Below are 18,152 nucleotides of genomic sequence, written 5' to 3' on the forward strand. Positions count from 1 at the left end.
GTTTAAGTCTACTGTTATGCCTTGTTTGATGCTATTTAAAATTCTTGGATTCTGAAGAGGCCTCTTCAGAATCCAAGAAAAATAAAAGTGGCAATGTTATGCTATTGTCTGTGCATACTGAAGTTTGCTTCCTTTGTTGTATTGTTCTCTGTATTGTGGCTGAAATCACCAAGTGGTTTTCTTTGTATTTTAACTTCCATACAAACATTTATGTTTGTGTTGGCTGAACTTTTCAGAAGTGGTAGCTCAATTTTGACTCTTGTTGGTTTGGTGTTTTAGTTTTTTAATAGATTTAGTAGTAGAGAAGAGCAGATGCTGATACTGTTAGATTATGAGCCGAAGGAAGCCATGTCTCAAGATGCTATAGTAGCGCTATTTATCTTGTTCTTAAAAGTAGTGTTATTGTGTCTTTCTGAGTTCATTCTGATTAAACATCGCATGCATAAAGCCTGAAAGTTCAGCGTGCTTCCAGAAAAATCATGTCTGTGATCTTAGAGGTTCCTTAAAACCAAAAGCATGTATGGATTGGCAGACAACTTTGTAATTACTTTTTCCTAAAAAGACTAGTAAGGTGCCTTTTTTTTCTTTTTTTTTAAATTCCAAGATAAATTTGTCTTCCACCCATTCCTGAGGAAGCTCAGCTTAAACTTGAAATAAACAACAGTTAAATTTCTCAGTGTGAAACATAATGCTTAGCATTACATGCAAATTGCTTTGGTTTTTGTAAGCTAAGGAGATCACAGAAATGGCTTTGTTTTGTAATTGCAGATTTGTGTGCTAAAGATCACATAATGCTTCTCTACCTCATGTAAATGTCATGTTTTTTAGTTACTTTGCCGGACACAAAAATTTCAACCTGAGACATGATATCTAATGTGGTAACTAATGCTAAAATTATGGGCTTGCTTCCATGTTCTCTTCTGGCTGCTGCTGTGCTCGTTGTGAGAAGGTAACGCTTCCCACCTGTTGGTAATATCCAGAGGTTGCTGCCACAATTGAACACTGCCTAACTGTTGTGAGCACCTTGTTGCCAGCTTCAGTCAGAAGTGAGTTGGAGAGGTCTTTGCGGGAAGGCACAGAGAGTGAGGAAAGTTTTCACTGTTTTCTCCCATTTGGTACTTGAGCAGAAGTCCCTTTGAATTCTTAGCTTTGCAGCGAGCTGTTTTCAGCAGTGTTTTTTTTTTTTTTGTAGTATGCACAGACTCAAACTTTATTGGAAGAAGAAGAGATTATGTCAGTCTAAAATACTCTTTCTTGTAGATCCCTGTGCAAAGCCTCTGTCCTTGTAGAGGCTTTTTGTGCACTGCAATTTCTAGTCCATTTGTTCAGGAAAGAAATTTAAGTATGTTTAGATGGTTTCCTGCTTGGACATGCATCAAGTGGTATGTAGCTGTATCCTCAAACCTGTGGCAATGCACAAGTAACCTTGTGAAAACTGACATCCCTTTGTCTTCCTTGTGAAACTGTAAATCCACCTTTTCTTTCTGAGGGTTTTGTGAAGTTTATAGTTATGAAACCTTTTCAGAATTGCTAAAGTTTAAATAAATGCTTGTATTATGAAATACACTTCAGTGCTACTAAAAAAATGTAACTTGGAATATCTATTAATATGCTTGAGCATTAAAATTGAAAGTTATTTCTAAATGAGTAAACATAAGGTTTATAAAACAGTATTTTTATAAGTAAAAAAAAAATGTATTTTTTGATAGAGTTGAAATCCAAAGTCACTGTGATATGACACTTGTTCATGAATTTTATTTTTTTCTAAGTGTTTTTCTTTTTTTAGTGAGAAGTGTAAAGCTAGAGGATTTACTGTGATAGTGGACGGCAGAAAATCTCAATGGAACGTGGTGAAGACGGTTGTGTTAATGCTGCAGGTAAATAAATTTTCATACAATCATAGTTGACTGATTAGTTTTATAGATGTAAACCCAATAGCTGTGTTATTGCGGAGGCAGTAATTTCTTTATTGAGAAATAGACAATTTATGGCCTTTTAAAATCATAAAATGTGGTTCTGTGACAGAGTTCTGTGCAGGAAGAAACAATCTGAACAGTGGATGCTGCACCTCACTCAAGTAAGGGACAAATTCATTACATGCTGAGAGCACGTGATTGTAGACTCTTTGCTAAACCAGAGTTTTAGTTAAAAAAATACAGAAGTACACTCCTGGTATTGTCAACTGTGAGTAGTAAGAATGTGTGCAGGGCAGCAGTTCACACTGATAGTGCAGCTGAGCAGGTTCTGATGCAATATGCTGTACTAATTGGTTTCCATTGGAATTGGGTATAGTTGATTTTGCTGTGTATAATAGTCTAAATCACAAATTATATTCTGGATGCTATACAAAGTAGGAGGAAAATCAAAAAAGTGCCAATTCCCAAGTAAAGAAATTCATAACTATTTATTATTTTAGCTTTTCAGAATGGTGGGGTTACAATAAAGTCTTATTTCTGCTAAACAGTGTAGGTTATTTTCTGGTCTCAGTGGTCAAAGAAAATGTGAGATACAGCACTCTGAATAGATTAGAGAACTTGGGCTACGGTCAGTCTTACTGCACAGATGATTTCTCTTTATCAGAGCAGTTTTCTTCTCACACTTAGATGAAGCCTCAGAAAGTGTGTCAGATATGAATAATTTCATTTTGTTGTCCTGTGGGCTCACTGTTGCTCCTGGGTTTTTGAGTCTGTTTCAAGGTGTCTTTCACCTGTTCTTCACTAAGATGGCTTTCCTATTAATAGAGTTATAGTAATTGGATCCACTCTATCCTGATTATGATCTTAAGTGAACTTTCATTGCAGCTAATGTGGCATTGTGACATTTAGCAGGAACTTCAGCTAGTGGGGAAAGTAGCTATTTGCCCATGCTCAGATTTCATTGGCTTCCTTGTCAGCACGCTTCCTGCCAGCGTGAAGCTTGCAGAAACATAAGTTGCACATCTGTATCTTTAATTTGACAAGGAAGCAATAAAGAAGACTTTTCCTATGTAAACTAATCACTTGTACAGACCACTTGAGATTTCTCTCTGCTTGGACACCTGTAGATCTCAAAGGTGCTGGCTGGTCCTCAAACAGACACTTCTGTGTTAAAAAAAAATTGTCTACTTTTAAGTAGTTTTTGCACATTCATTAAAATGGTGCAAGAATGAAATACCTTTTTTTATTCAGTGCTATGATTTCTGAGTTGGATGTATTTAACTTCTTTTCTCAGAATTATATTTTTATAAATAAAGCGAGGTATTTGGAGAGAAATCCCATGGATTGTGTCACCTTTATGTCAGTACTGTGATTACCGAACTGTTGCTTATTGCTATAGCTGATGGCTTGGGAGTAATCAAGAGTTTCTGTTCCTTGATCTGCATTCAATGTGACAATATAAAATCAACTTGGTAGATGAAATTGCTGGTTTAGGCTGAGGAATGGCTTCCTGGTAATATTTTATGAATTAATATGCTGGAATGTTAATAATAAGCCCTCTCATTCTAGTCTAAGCAATATGTACTAAAGTAGTATAGGATATAACAAAGTATACAATTCTTTTCTAACTTTATGATTACTGTTTCATTCTACATAGCAAATGACATTGGTAGAAAGCTTTGCTCTTAACGTTGTTTTTTTTTTATGAAATGCCATAAATAAAATTAAGTCTAGCCAATAATTCATGTTTCTCTGTACTGATGTAGCATGGACTAATGATTAGGCCTCAGGACTGGGAGTAAAGAGGTTAGATTTTCTTTTCAGTTCTGACATGATTTTGCTATGTAATGTAGCACAATCTGCTAAGGATGGAGCCAATGTGATGTAGATGCAGCAGACTTAGTTTAATTTCTGTTGGTAGATTTTAAGTTCTTGAATAGATGATGGCATAGAAGAGGAATTCAGTTCAGTAGTAAATGAAGGTTTAATCTTGAATGTTTTATTTATTTTTTTATTTGTTTTACAGAATGTTGTTCCAGCTGAGGTATCGCTTGTTTGTGTAGTAAAGCCAGATGAATTTTGGGATAAGAAGGTTACGCATTTCTGTTTTTGGAAAGAGAAAGATAGACTTGGCTTTGAGGTATGTAGAACTTTTGTCTACTTCAGAAAAAAATACCATTTCTGGAGTACTAGAATAACCGGATGAAAATTAATGTCTCTTTAAAAGTAGTTCTATTTCAGACACTTTGTGGATATCCTTAACAAACCACTGTGGCCTTTTAACTTCTTCATTCTTTAATAAGAATATTAAACAAAGTAGGTCTCAAATCAGAAATGTGTGGCATTTAATTCTTTGCTCAGCAAGAGGATAAAGCTGTTTGATACGTATTGTGGATGTTTTGAGTAACAAACTGTTGTACAGGGTTTAGTGTGAAGTTTTTTTCATGACTCTAATGTAACAGACTGTAGAGATACATGTTGTATGGTGTCACTAAATCAGTAGTAACCATTTTGAAGAATATCTTGTTGCTGTTGCATGCCTCTTCTCTCATTTTTTTTGAATTCTTTGACATCAGTAACAAAGATTATAGGTCCCTTCAGTTTGCCAAATATGAGCTGATACTGTTCTTAGCTTGTGAGGTAGAGTGTGTACAAGAGTTCACACACACTAATGTTAGCAGTTCCATTCCTTTATCTTTTTTGGAGGTTAATGGAAACCTCAATTTTCCCCATTTTTAGAAAATTATCTGTTTCATCAATCTTGCCAATCATTTTTGAAGTTAATATTGTTTGAACTACACAGGCTTGCTGTGCTCACCTAATAGTAAAATGTCTACATGTTTTGTACAACAAAGCTCTTAGCATCTTTTTTTGTGAAAGAGATTGAACAGAAAAGTGTTCTGCAGCCTTGTCCAATGCTCTGTAATTCTTTCTGATGGTAAGGTTATAACATTCTTGAAAACTCCTGTAGAAAACTTAGTTCAGGGGAAGTGGGAATTGGAAGGTGGCAGCTGAAAGGTTATGTAACTGCTAAATAATATAAACCTAAAGACTCTATTATCCAGATACAAGACTTAGCAAGATAAAATTAATATGAATTAACAGCAGTGTATCAGACTACCTAGAATAGGTGGCTTCATCTTTGGAAACAATTCCTGCATGTGAAAGTGCTCTGAAGGAGTGTGGGGGTAAGGGGTAAGAGTCCTATTTTCAATCAGATGACCAAACCTTTTTTTTTTTAAAAAAAAAAAAAAAAAAATCTGTTTTAAGATTCCTTTTATTACATTACTTCATTTTTTGTAATCTGCTTTAGAGTCTTATAAGAAAGGAGACTAAGGAAATCCTGCATGTTTGCCTTCAGGTTGTTTATCTTACAGGTGAAGATCATATTTTCTTTTTGAGTAGTTCTTTAAAGACAGGTTTGAAAAGTAGCCCAAGTTCAACAGAGCAATCCAAAGAATCTCTGAACAACCACTTGTATGTTTGAAAGTCTGCAGCTAGCAAGATATTCACTAATAAAGGTAGTGAAGTGCCTGCCTGAAATTTTGCTACTGGAAGTGGTTCCAACTATGTTAAGTTTGTGACTTGCATTACAGTTAAACTGCCTTGGGTTTCACAGATGTGTGTCTGTCCCTTCACCTGAATCCCTTGAGGGTACTGGCAGGGAGATGTGGTCAAAGTATATTTCCATCCTGAAGTTCAGCATTTATTAACTCAATCATAGCTTCTTTAATCAGAAACATGAGTATGGTGGTGTCCACCTTTTTATAAACTAGCCTATTCGGAGCACATCCAAGATGAGAATTAAAAAAAAAAAGACTGAACCAATCGTCTGTACTCAAAAGGATGATTTAAGAGCTGATGTTTAGAAAGTGACTTAAGTTTGCAATACTCAGTTTCACATGGATGCTCTCAGGACATAAGGCAAACACTAAGTCCAGAGTGTGGCAGTAATAAAGGTGAACCCCCCTCTTTAGAGTTGCTACTGTCTGATTTAGGCTCTCTTCCCATCTGCACACCTATAAATATGGTCCTTGGGCAAGTTCAGGAAGCCTTTGAAGTTGTGGTATAAAAATTTTTTACAGTGGTTGTTACTGTATACATCATGGTATTGCCAGTTTGGAAATTAATCCTTTAGAAGATTCTTCTTGGATTTTTCTTTAATATGACTCAGCTAGAATCTATGTCTAGACAAATAAGCAGAAAGTCTACAGAAAATATGTTAATGAAGCAGAAATAATTTTACATGGCTATGATAATAAAAGGATTTTTTTGTTTGACTTTAGGGATTGGCTAACAGTCATTAAATGATAATTCTGGAATGAAATCTAGTAAGCTTCGTAATTTTATGAAGCATGTTCTGTGCCAGTGATGACGTTGGCATAGGCCATAGGAGTTGTGTAACTAAACCTTTTGGTTTCTGTTTCTAAAGTACTTTTTTCATTACTGAATCGTAAACATTTCTCCCTGATCTGAAATTTTGATCTAAGATTCTCTTAAATTAATAGTTCTGATTTTCTTAGGAAGAAGAAAATAATTGAAGTATTAGAGATGGATTTCATGCAAACATATATAAAAATGTGTTAATTGTAAGAAAAGTGGTCAGTGATGTATCATTTTACAAGAAAAATAATCATAGCATTAAAACACAGCAGCTGCTTCCTAGGCAGGAGGAAAACTTCAGATTTGTTCCCTAATGCCTCCTTGTATCTTGGCTTGATGCATGGGCAGATCAGGTGTTTGTATGAGTAGGGGACAATAACAGGTAGTTGCTGAATTCTCATTTTGGTTGATAGGTGTTTGCTCTTGAGTTTCCCTTATGCCTAATTTAGAAGTGCTGAAACAGGGTGAGACTGCTTGCTTGCATGAGGGGCTGCTATCAGCTTGGGGGCGGTTGTCATCTGAGGTTAGATAATGAGCAACTGTTGGTGTGGAGTTCCTATAGATGTTTCTAAAGAGACTGTGATACCATCCTAGCTCATGGCTTTTCCTTGTGTCTTGCACTTTCTTGGGGTCTTTGTGTTTGGGGTTTTTTTCTGTGTAGTAACTCATATTTTTAAATGGCATTCTTCGTTAAAGGACAGGGAGAGCTTAGAGAACAGTAAGAAAAATCTTGTGCTTTCCTAGATAATGCAAGAATCACCCGCGGTATTTGGCAAGCCTTTGTTCTTCACCATTCATTAACTCTTGGTTATCTGTTACGTGGTTGTGATTAGGAAAACTGGCTCAGTAAAAGTGAACCACCTTCTCTGTGCTCCACATAATATTTGTGTTAGAGGCAGTAGTATGTCTTTGCTCTATTCCTGGTATGAGTGCAGAGCACTGATAAGACCATGGAAGCCTCTAACTCATGCACAAATCTACAGCTACATAATTGTTTATTACTGGCAGTAAAAACAAAGCAACACCCAACTTGTTTTGGATCACAGGTTAGATTTGCATAACTATTAGGAAAATCCAAGATTGCTTTTGCACCAGTGAAATAAATATGATCTAAAAATTTAAATGAAAGTATGGAATCTTTTTATTCACTTGAGAGTGTAATCTAATTTATTTGAAGTAAATGTTATGTAACTGTGATTTCTACTTTCTTATGGGGCATTACATCTACCTCCTATTTCCTGCTACCCGATCTGTTTTTAATACCTGGCTTACTATTGCCACATGAAGCCATTAATCACAATGCCTTCCTTTCTGTTCAAAGTCAGAGATCCTCCGCTTCAGAGTGAGATGTGGTGATGATGAGTTCCAAAGCACTGAAAGTAAATGTGGGAACTGAGTTCAAAAGGCTACTGGGTGGATGAGTATAGAGAGATGGGCTGATTCAGCTGAGTTAAAGTGGATATCCTTATTCCTGGTTAGTATTAGTGTTGGTTTTGGACCTGCCTCAGGTCAATTCCCATTCATTCTTCAGCAGAGCTTTCTTCTGTCCCTTTATTCCTCTCTAAAATGCTTATTAGCAACCAGTTCGTGTTTTCATTGAAGCAGTTTTTTCTGGTCCTGTGCCCATGCTTCATAAAAGTAGAGTTGTCTTAATTGTTCCAAGGGTGTCTTTCAGCTGAAATGTTGCATATGTTACACTGTAATACTTAATACTGTTAATGTTTTTAAATGAATGAAGAACAGGGTTTGAATAGGTTTGTGTTTTGGAGGGTTCGGAGGTGTTGCTTTTTGCTTTTCTATTAATATACTCTACATAGTGGTGTGAAACAAATCACTCTTTGTTAGTAGCTGTAGCGTGTTTTATTTGATTGTGAGCTTTTCATAGGAAGATAGCTAGGATAACTGGAGGAAAATGTGTACCATAAAAGTAGAAGAAATGTACAAGTTTGTACACAATGCAAAATTGCCTACGGACTGATTGGGGGCGGGGGGGGGGGGGGGGGGGTTGTGTATGCCATTCATTTAAGGGACTGGGAGGAAAAATAATCTCTTAGCCTGGCTTGGATATTAGATCAGTGCTTTGAAAATCAGTTTGTCGAAAGCAGGAAGGAAGAAAGTGTGCTTGCTGTTCTTGGTCTTGTGGAAATCATGGAGCAAAATTTAGAAGTTTAGGATTATGAGATAAGAAATTCAGGGCTTTTAAAAAAAGATAAAGGAAAAAAAGGTGGTAAACTACTGGGCACTAGTTGGAAAAATCAGAGTATATAGCAAAAGGATCCTGATAGTCCTGAAGTCCAAAGTCTGAGTAGTTTTAAATGCTTCACACCTGCACTGTAGCAGCTATCAACTCTTATGTCTCTAGTAATAGTGTCAGAAATTTCTTATGATTGTATATCAGCAGAATCTGTTCTGGAAAATCTTAAGTCTCTAATGTCAAGTCATCAATATACAGAGGAGTACAGAAACATAAAAATCACTTTTTTTCCATGGTTTCCTGCATTTCAGCCTGTTTATGGTCTGTGTACGTGCATATCAGAATTGCTCTGAAAGAAATACTAGCTAGCTGACTTGCCTTTTTCCGTGTTACGTAGCTGAAAAATAGGTACCAAGATCTTATAATTTGTTTAGAAGTATAGGAACTGTTTAAGAAAACAACTGGAAAGGCTAAATCCAATGGGGTTTGACCACAGTTTTCCAGATCAGTCCCCAATACAAGTAAAGTAACTCTTCGCTACCTAAGTCAGTGTTACATACTTCAGTAGGCAGATACCTTCTCTAGGCTAACAGTCTTTATTCTGAAAGTGATTAAATGCCTGTTACGTGGTTATAGCTATCCTTAATGTTCCAAAATACAAAAATCCCCACCCCAAACACTTTTATATCTGGGGTTTTTTTGGTGCCATTGAAAACAGTGTGGTCCAGAACTTTCTACTGTGTTACTACAAGAGGTTTTTATACTGTTCTTGTATTTTGAAATTAACTACTGTTACTATATGTAGCTCTCAGTATTCTACTTGGAAATTAATTGTGGCATAATCATCCCCAGTTTACCTTTTAAGAATAATGCTAATAAGCAGAGTATTGCTCCACAGAATGAAGAAAGAATAACACTTTGTACGAAATCTTTAATTTCTGTATCATAACTTCCAGTCCAGTGTTTTAATACTGAGACACCAAAATTTGTAGCTTTCATGGACATTCCCAAAAATGCATATGGGGGTTTCAATATTTTATCAAAACGGTATTTATTTAAATGCATCTGTCTTCATCGGCATGTATCTTTGTTGCTGTGGTTTTCACACCAGAGGCAATGGGTCCTTTTAAAAACCTGGGCCAAATCAGGGAGTTGTCCCTGTGGAGCTGGAGTACGTAAGCCTGCATTTATGTCACATTCTAAATTCAGTCCTAAAGAAGGGTGTGCCTATTAGTCTCTTCTCTGGGATGGAAAAAAGGTAGTGTGCTAATTATTATCATGAGTCCTGGTGGGGAAGGTGAATGAGTGGGCAAAACCATGAGTGCTCGAAAGTGAAGGAGACAGTTACTGGGAGTGGAGTTGACAGTGAGTCTAGTGTATATCTAGATTCTACTAGTGGCCCTTTGGTTTCTAGTATGCCAAATTTCTGTGTGATACTGGCCAGGTAAATACTTCACTTGTGTTTCTCAGTGTAATGTTAAAGAAAATGATCATTGTATAGATTAGTGTTCCATATTAGCAAATAATACTCTATCCTACTCAGTGTTTAATCAAACAGTGTTTCAAAAAATGGATTGAAGTAATATTTATCATCAAACAATAGGATGATTCTTCTCCTTGGGAAGAGGAAGTCTTTGCTATACAATTCAGTGGCAATGAATCACTGTCAGACTAGATATATGGGCGGCTATGTTCTGTCTGCTAAGTGCCATAGTTATTCTTGGAAAATCACCAGGAGGATGGTTGAGGCCATATATAAGTTTTTCCAGCAGCCAAGTTTGCTGGAGAATAAGCACAGCTAACTTTAAAAAAAACCCCAAATGCTGAAGATTAATCCGATTGTGCTTTAGAAAACAATTAGGTTTCACACTTAATTTAAAAAAAAGTTGCTTTTTTTCAATACAAAAGTGGCCTTCTGTGTAGTGTGAAAATGAATATAGGCATTCTTCAGTTTGGACTTCTGCACAGACTGAAGAGCAAACTTATTCTTGCAAAACTCTGCCTCGCAATCTCTCAGTGCCTCTCTGCCATTGAAGCTTTCCTCATATTTTTCCAAAGCTGTTTGGATATGTAAGCTGCTGGCATAACAAATCATCAAGAATCACTCTACTGAGAAAACAACTTTAATATTGAGCCCAAAGGACTTTATCAAAATTCAGAATTTTATACCTATCAACCAGGCTGTGAGAGGGGAAGAGCTATCTGGGCTTCCCAGTGTTTCTTGGCAAAATTTTTGGGAAATGAACAAAAACTCCTCTACTTATGCCTGTTTGAATGAAATTTGTCCAAAATTACCAATCAGCAACCAGATAAATATGATCAGCTTTTAGCATGTTTTATTAATGTTCTTTTTGAAAAAAACTATTTTAGAAATGACAGATCCTTATGTTCCAGTAAGTAGAGGAAAAAAGTATTAAATATTTTGATGCTAGTTTATTAAAATTAGTAAATGAAGCAGTGACGTTCTGCTCATACTGAGTAAATACTTTAATATACTCTTAGAGTAGCTACGTTTGTAGTCAGTTACATTGCAATGTAACAAATCAGAACAGATAATTTAAACATATATTATTGTATGCATAAATGTTCTTACCGTTAGTTTAATTTCTATCACTTTTACATAACATCAAACAGCTAATACTGTGTATAATATATACATTCTATTATTCTTAGAACCTTTTTCTAAAGATGTGTCTAATTTCATGACTAGCATCACTTGCTACCCACATGACAATGAGGATTACTTAAAAGAAGTGAGAAACTGTGGCATGTGTTGGTAATGCACTTTCAGCCCATATAAACTTCTCAGTGGTTGGACACACCTGGTAAGACTTCTTTACAAAGAATTGTGAACTTGGTCAGACTTTTTGGTTGTTGGATATTAGGTTGCTTGACGTGTAAAAACAAAAAAAACCCAACACACCTCCCCCAGCCCCTCCCCCCCCCAACCAAAACAAAAAACCAAACAACAACAACAACAAAATCCCAAAACCCACAACAAAAAAAACCCAAGCAAAAAACCCAACCAACCAAAAAAACCCCAACAGAAACCCAACTCAAACCAGACAAACTGCCAAAACAAACAAGCAAAAAACAAAACCAAAAACAGACTAACAAATTATAAGCAGTATAGGTATGTATATGTAATGAATTATTTTCTCTGTTTTCGTAAATGATTTTGTCAGGATTGGCTTTTTTCTGTTCTGTGAAATTCAGTATATTTTTAGGGTTACAGTGCTGTGTAAATGTCAGTTAATAATAAATATTTTTTTCTAAGAGATTACACCAATTATTATTTTAAACTAAATCTGATTTTTAAGACCTCTTTACTCTTGAGATTAAAAAATATGATTTAGTCCCCTTACAGTTCCTCTGTACCTATTTCCCAGTATAAAGTTTTTACTCTAATACATGTAGAATATTACCATCCAATTTGTTTAGATAATTTTCTTCATTTATCCCAGAACAGCAGTGTATTACTCATTGATACCAAGCTATGAAGATTAATAAAGATATTTACTGCTCTCAGAAGATCATATGCTTAGATTCACTTGTTTAAATTTTGTATTCTCAAGGGACATGTGTGTTGTGTTCTTTTGGAAAGTACCTACTCCTTTTCAGTAGTGTGGCTGCTGTGATATTACACACTTAAGAAAAAAATGCCTTGTTACTGAAATTTTATACCATCCTGTCGTCCAGTAGCTCCTGGATTTGACTCTGTGACATTTGAATTAAAGAGCTTTTTCACTTCCCTCAAGAAAGAAAGTTCAGATGAATGTTTTTAACATTTTGGGGGCACTTTTACATGTCCTATTGAATATCCAGAATTCCCCTCTGATCTTGTCATCTGCCTTTATCTCATTGCAGGTGATCAATGAAAATAATTGCAAAAACCAGCAAATGACATAGAGTGAGAGGTCAACTTTGTACAAACAGTATTTAAAGCTCTTTTATTATGAAAGATAAGTGTTAGTGGCACTGTTGCATGGGTCAAAAACATGTTACTAGAAAAAATAACTGTAGTCTCACTCCTGAGAAATAAGGGAGCTCTGCAGTTGAAGCACAAGACTTTGCAGTACATGGGGTTTTTTTGTTTGTTTGGCAGTTCTTAAAAAGGTTGCTTGATCTTATTAATAAATACAGCACTTTTACTTTTCCCAAAGCACTATCCTGAGTTGTTTCTGCAAAGGCTTTTACAGTGTTTTAGCAGGCCAGTATTGTACAAAGCAAGTTTGCTGATTAGAGCAGAGTAATGATGAGAGCTGCTCTCATCATCTCTTCTAAGTTTTAAAAAGAACTGAGTACAGATGATGATGATAAGGACTCTGGAAGGTAGCAAACAGGACATATTTGAAACCTACTAGCACTGTCATCTTATTAGCTGTCCTGTCAGAAGTGGATGGATCAAGTGGGAAATGAAGCAAGGATTTAAGGATTCAATAATTCATACTTTTTTTCTGTTTTACCATCTGTCCAGAACTATTAATTTCTCCCTTAGGAAATTTAAGCTGTTCACTTTAACATCCAACTATAGTCTGCTGTCCAAAGGCTTTTACTTTGGATTAAGAAAACTTTTTTTTTTTCCTGGAGTCAACATAGTAAGATAACTTTGAAAAAAAGAAAAAAATCAGTCTAGTTACAAGCAAACAGTGGGATATTTCTATTTTTATAACTGTAAATGGTCCTCATCTGGACCCGTGTCTTATCCAGGAGTATTGAGAGCTAGCTGGTCAAGCAATAGAAAGCCATCATCATTCTCTTCACAGAGGGAGGAGAAACTAGAGATGTTCTCTGTGGTTAGTCGTCTAGTGCAGTTTGGTAATGATAATTTTAGAAGGACGGATGACAAATAATTCTAAGCATGCCATTAACAAAGTATTAAACTATTGAGGATTTTGAAGAGCCCATGTGACTAAAAGCTTTGTGAAGTGCAACAGACAATATGTTGAAGTGTGAAATTCAAATGCAAGTTGGAATGCTAATTCATAAAGGAAGACATTTTTAGGATGTGGTAATTTAACATTTATTTTCTCAAAAGGTGAAAGACAATTACTGTGATTGGATTGTGAAAAGTTTTAGGAATCTGTGACAGTGGAAGTTTGCTATAGGTGCTGAACTTAAAGTAGAACTCATCTTTAAAAGAGAAGTGTCTTATCTTCTCCCTATGTAACATCACACCTACTGTTATTTAACTTTTTTTTTCTTTTGGCTCTCTGTTGTTGTTCTTATGGACTGTTAATCCGTAGGAGCTGATTAAAGCAGTATTTCAGAAGCTTCAGAGAGGCAAACTGCACTTTTGACACCTAGAAATATCAAAGTTACTAATTTAAAGCATATGGAGGATGTTACATTAGCACTGCTACTAGTCTAGGTCTAGAACAAGAGCTAAATTCTGTTCAGGAACCTCCCTTCTGCCACCACCTTGTCAAAAATTCATGTGTTTGTTTACTTTTTGAAGTCTTCAGACAGGATTTCCACGGTTATCCCAGTGAACAGTCAATAAACACTTTAAGAAAGAAACAGCTTTTAAAAAAAGAAACCTAGAGAATGAATGTTTTTTGGAGCAACGTTTTAAGTTACAACAAGGCTTACTATTGAGGTGGAAGTTTTTGTTTTTCAAAACTTTTCTAATAAGGTGCAAAAGAAACTTATGTTCTTTTTTGTCGGAGAATTATTTTCTCATATAGCTAATATATGTTACAGGCAGGTTTTGCTTTCAAGGAGAAAAATTTTTCTTAAAAGTTTCCCTGGTACAAGTTTGTAAAGCTTATCCCTTGTCTGCTTTCCATCCTGAAGGATCTCAGTTAAAAAGATTAGAAGTGGTCTCAATGCAGTCTGTCCTCTTCTACAGGCTATTTGGTTTTTTTTAGAACCAGTATTTTAGTGATGTGAATGAGCTGCCCTATTTACTTTAGTTTCCATACCAAAATGTCCTGATTGAAGAAATTAATTTTCTCCTTTTTAATGAACTCATAGAGATGAAAAGAGAATTTAAAATGACCTAAAATTTAAAAATGACCTAAAATATAAATGTGTGCCTAAAAAAGGGAGAACAAAGGCTTTATTTTTCTTGGACCTAGAGTCATCTGGGGTTTGGGCTGGTTACTGGCATTACTTAAAGAAACTACAAGCTAATTCCATTTATGGCAGCTACATACCATTAAGAATACAGGAGAATAGCCTATATTTGCTGACTGTTGCTGGAAAATTTTTCAGTATATTAAATATTAGACCATTTGTTTGGAACTACTCTGCATTCTTTAGTTGTAAGAATTTAAAAATTGCAGACTAATTCCAATTGGAAGGCACCTCAGGATGTCATTAATCCAACTTCCTGCTCAAAGCCGGATCATCTACGATTAGACCAGGTTACTCAGGGCTTTATCCATTTGGGCCTTGAAAAACTTCCAAGGCTGGCGACTGTGCAACCTCTGCTTTCAGTTTTTAAAGGTGACCAATGGTTGTTGACCTGAATGGCTTTTGATCTCAAAACCCATCTCAGAAACATAGTATTTTCATCAATGATTTGGTACATCAAATTGCTTTAGTGTATTAAACAGGCCTGAACTATCCTGAAGTAGTAGAAGACAAAGTAGGATGGGTTTTCTGTCTTCCAGTGCCTGCAGGAACACAGAACTGGACTAGAAGTAGAAGGCTCTTTCCAGATTTCTTGTCCCCTGCAAGAATATGTGCATGATCTGATGGGTCTGCTTCTGTAGAGTTTTTTTTCCACAGGCATTATTCCAGGCTTAGCATATCAGGCATGAAAGCAACTTGTGCTGCCAACTTTTGGTTTAGGTTTATATGAATAAGGCTCAGCCAGGAGCATCTAGAATGCAGAAATGAAGGGAAGAATTTAGTCTTCTGACTAGCAGTGGACCTGTATTTTCCTTTATTTCCTGAAGTAGTTGATGAACTATATTTTTCTTCTGGGCGAACGACTCGGGCTTTTAAGCATACTAAGATTTTAATTTGTCTACTTGTGGAAAGAGTGTGGTTGATCCAACTCTTGCTGAGCATATTTGCACAGTAAATGCAGGCACTTAACTCTTACGGCCCAAACTCACCTCTGGGACTGAAAGTATTGCAAGAAAGTGGTAAGAATACTAACTGCTTTGCAGTATGATATCCTGCCACTATATTCACGAAAAACAGATTGTGTGGTGTATGACTTAATCAAGAAACATCAGTTACCACCAAGAAAACCCATATCAAAGAAACATATTTCTTTTTCCTATTATAAACAGACAAGGTGGTACAGATGATGCTCTTACAGGATTATGCATGATATACACTGCATATCAAATTTACCTGTCTGTTTTAGGCCCATGTTAATTGCAACCAGCCTTACTTTGTTTAAACATTTAGCAGTAAAAGGGCCGCTTTCTCTGAATCACAGAAAGATGTGCTCAGTACCTCTGGATGCACTTAACAGGCTTTTCAGGTACTTAAGGAAAAATATAAGCATTACTTAAAAGTGTACCTAAGGTCTCTTTTATTGTTGCAGGTTATTTTAGTATCTGCTAACAAGCTGACTCGATATATAGAACCATGCCAACTAACAGAAGATTTTGGAGGAACACTGACCTATGATCACATGGATTGGTTGAATAAGAGGCTGGTTAGTTTTATGGATTTTTGTTTTGGTTTGTTTTTTTTCCAAATGTCTCATTCTTGAGCCATGAATTTTTATTTGTGTAGGAACGGCTAGGTGTGTAGAAATTGTTGTATGTGTAGTAGTGGAGTTCAAATGCATGAATAGTCTTATGATAACTAACACTGGATTTGCTCAAGGGATGATAAAAAGCTAATGTAACCAGTTTGTTGAAACAAGTTCCTTAATGAAGCTCTCTTGTAGACCCTCACTCTAGAAGAGCCTGAGTGTATAGTATAGTCACTACAACGGAAAATTGTTTGGCTGCTGATAGGAGAAATCCAAAACAAGGAGGAAATACTTGGACTCTGCAGATCTTTTGAGGTGATCTCTTAGGCCTTGGTTCCTATGGACTGAGAGCCAGTTTTTAAGCTGTCCTACACTAAAACCTCGGTCAGTGCAGTTTCCCCAGTAGATAGAGATGCAGTAAACACATCCCTACACCCCTAAATAATTAATAGATGTGAATTGTTTAAGCAAATGTTGGTGCGCATAGCACTCCAGAATGTTTTTAATCTGTTCACTGATAGTTGGTTTTCAGTTACTTTAATTGAATTTTCAAAACAATATTTAATCTTCAATGAAAAAGTGTGTTCCTTTCCCATGCAATCTATTCTTAAAATGTGCATCTCCAACTAGGATGTCCAGGTGGGATCTGGACAAAGAATACTCCACAGTGTCCCAACCGCAACTGCCCAAAGCTTTCAAACATATCTTGCAGCCCGTTTCACAGCAGTACTTCCCCCTCAAGAAATTTGAGGGCTTACATCATGTGTACCATGTTTCTTTTTTGCTGAATCTCAGCAAATTGTGTCTTCAGACCCAAGGGCAGAGAGAGCATCTCTGCTGTGCAGCTTTTTTCTACTGGTCTTTGCATGGCCTTTATGTGTGTGTGGATTAGGGCAAGGCAACTTGTTTCTTCTCTGCCTGAAACTGAGAGCACCTGGACACAGGGGAGGGAAGGGAAATCTAATATTTTAATTCTCCATTTTTGTCTGGTATATACAAATCTGACTTCTACTTGCTTATTCCTGCATTCATAAAATTCATAAGGACAGTACTTCCACTCCAGCTGGAACTTCTGCTTTATATTTGTTTCAGACTATCACTGAAAATTTTTCTCCCATCTCTCCTCTCTTGCCTTGTTTCACTTGTTTTGTATATTAATGAAGAAAACCTCCTCCATTGTAACTCCTGAATTCTGAAACTAGACAAGAGGGCAGAAAGGTTGTTTAAGGTACTAGCTGAAAAACAGTTTACAACTGTTTATACGTTTTAATTCTAGGGATTTTTTTTTCCTTTTGTAACAGCTTGCATTTTATAAACCATGCTTTTATAAATTGGCTTTTAAGAGCTGTCCACCTCATGTCTATTTTGGTTTTCCCTGAAATTTAATTAGTCCTAGATAGGTTAAGGAAGGTTCATCTGCACACTATTGATTAATAATTTATTAACACCAAAAAGACCTGAAAATTATTGCGCATGTCACTTATGGCACCTGATCATGCTCAGTTCTGTTAAAAAAAAAACAAAACAAAAACACAAACCAAAAAACCAACCCTCAGAAGTCAGGTACAGGGGAATCATCTGAACAGTACGCAGTGTCTGACTATACAGGTCTTGTTATCTGAGATCAGAAGACCCTATATTCAAAGAAACTGATGAGGGTGTTTCTTTCTATACAATATATCTTTCTTTTATCTTGGTTTCATTACAATGTAGCCCATATTAGTAGTGATTAAAAGCTGGAATCTTCACAAAGTTGATTATTTTAATCCATTCAAGTGAGCTGTCAGATGCTTGTGTAACATGCCTTGATTCTCTAGCATTATTCTTAAGATTTACTTAAAGGCTTAAATGAAGATGTAGAATAAATATGCCCATAAGAACTTACAGGTTTTGCAGAAATCTCAAAATTTTTCAGTATTTCAGAATTCAGTCCATCTTCGTTATATTCAGTGTAACATTTACTATTTCCCTAAGGAATCTTCGTGCTCTTAAGTGT

The 18,152-nt window shown here is 36.0% G+C and overlaps 1 protein-coding gene across 4 annotated transcripts in view; it reads left to right on the forward strand.

Annotated features, from left to right (window-relative positions):
* The window catches only part of SESTD1 (SEC14 and spectrin domain containing 1), a 62,140-nt gene that overhangs the window by 20,240 nt on the left and 23,748 nt on the right, over positions 1–18,152 (forward strand). For all 4 annotated transcript variants that reach the window (XM_075028333.1, XM_075028329.1, XM_075028331.1 and 1 more), the window contains 3 exons: positions 1,787–1,877; positions 3,943–4,056; positions 16,001–16,114. In XM_075028333.1, the coding sequence (XP_074884434.1) occupies positions 1,787–1,877; positions 3,943–4,056; positions 16,001–16,114 (319 nt within the window). The remainder of the gene's footprint in view (positions 1–1,786; positions 1,878–3,942; positions 4,057–16,000; positions 16,115–18,152) is intronic.

This window comes from Buteo buteo, chromosome 5 (assembly GCF_964188355.1).
Source record: "Buteo buteo chromosome 5, bButBut1.hap1.1, whole genome shotgun sequence".
Classification (NCBI taxonomy): domain Eukaryota; kingdom Metazoa; phylum Chordata; class Aves; order Accipitriformes; family Accipitridae; genus Buteo; species Buteo buteo.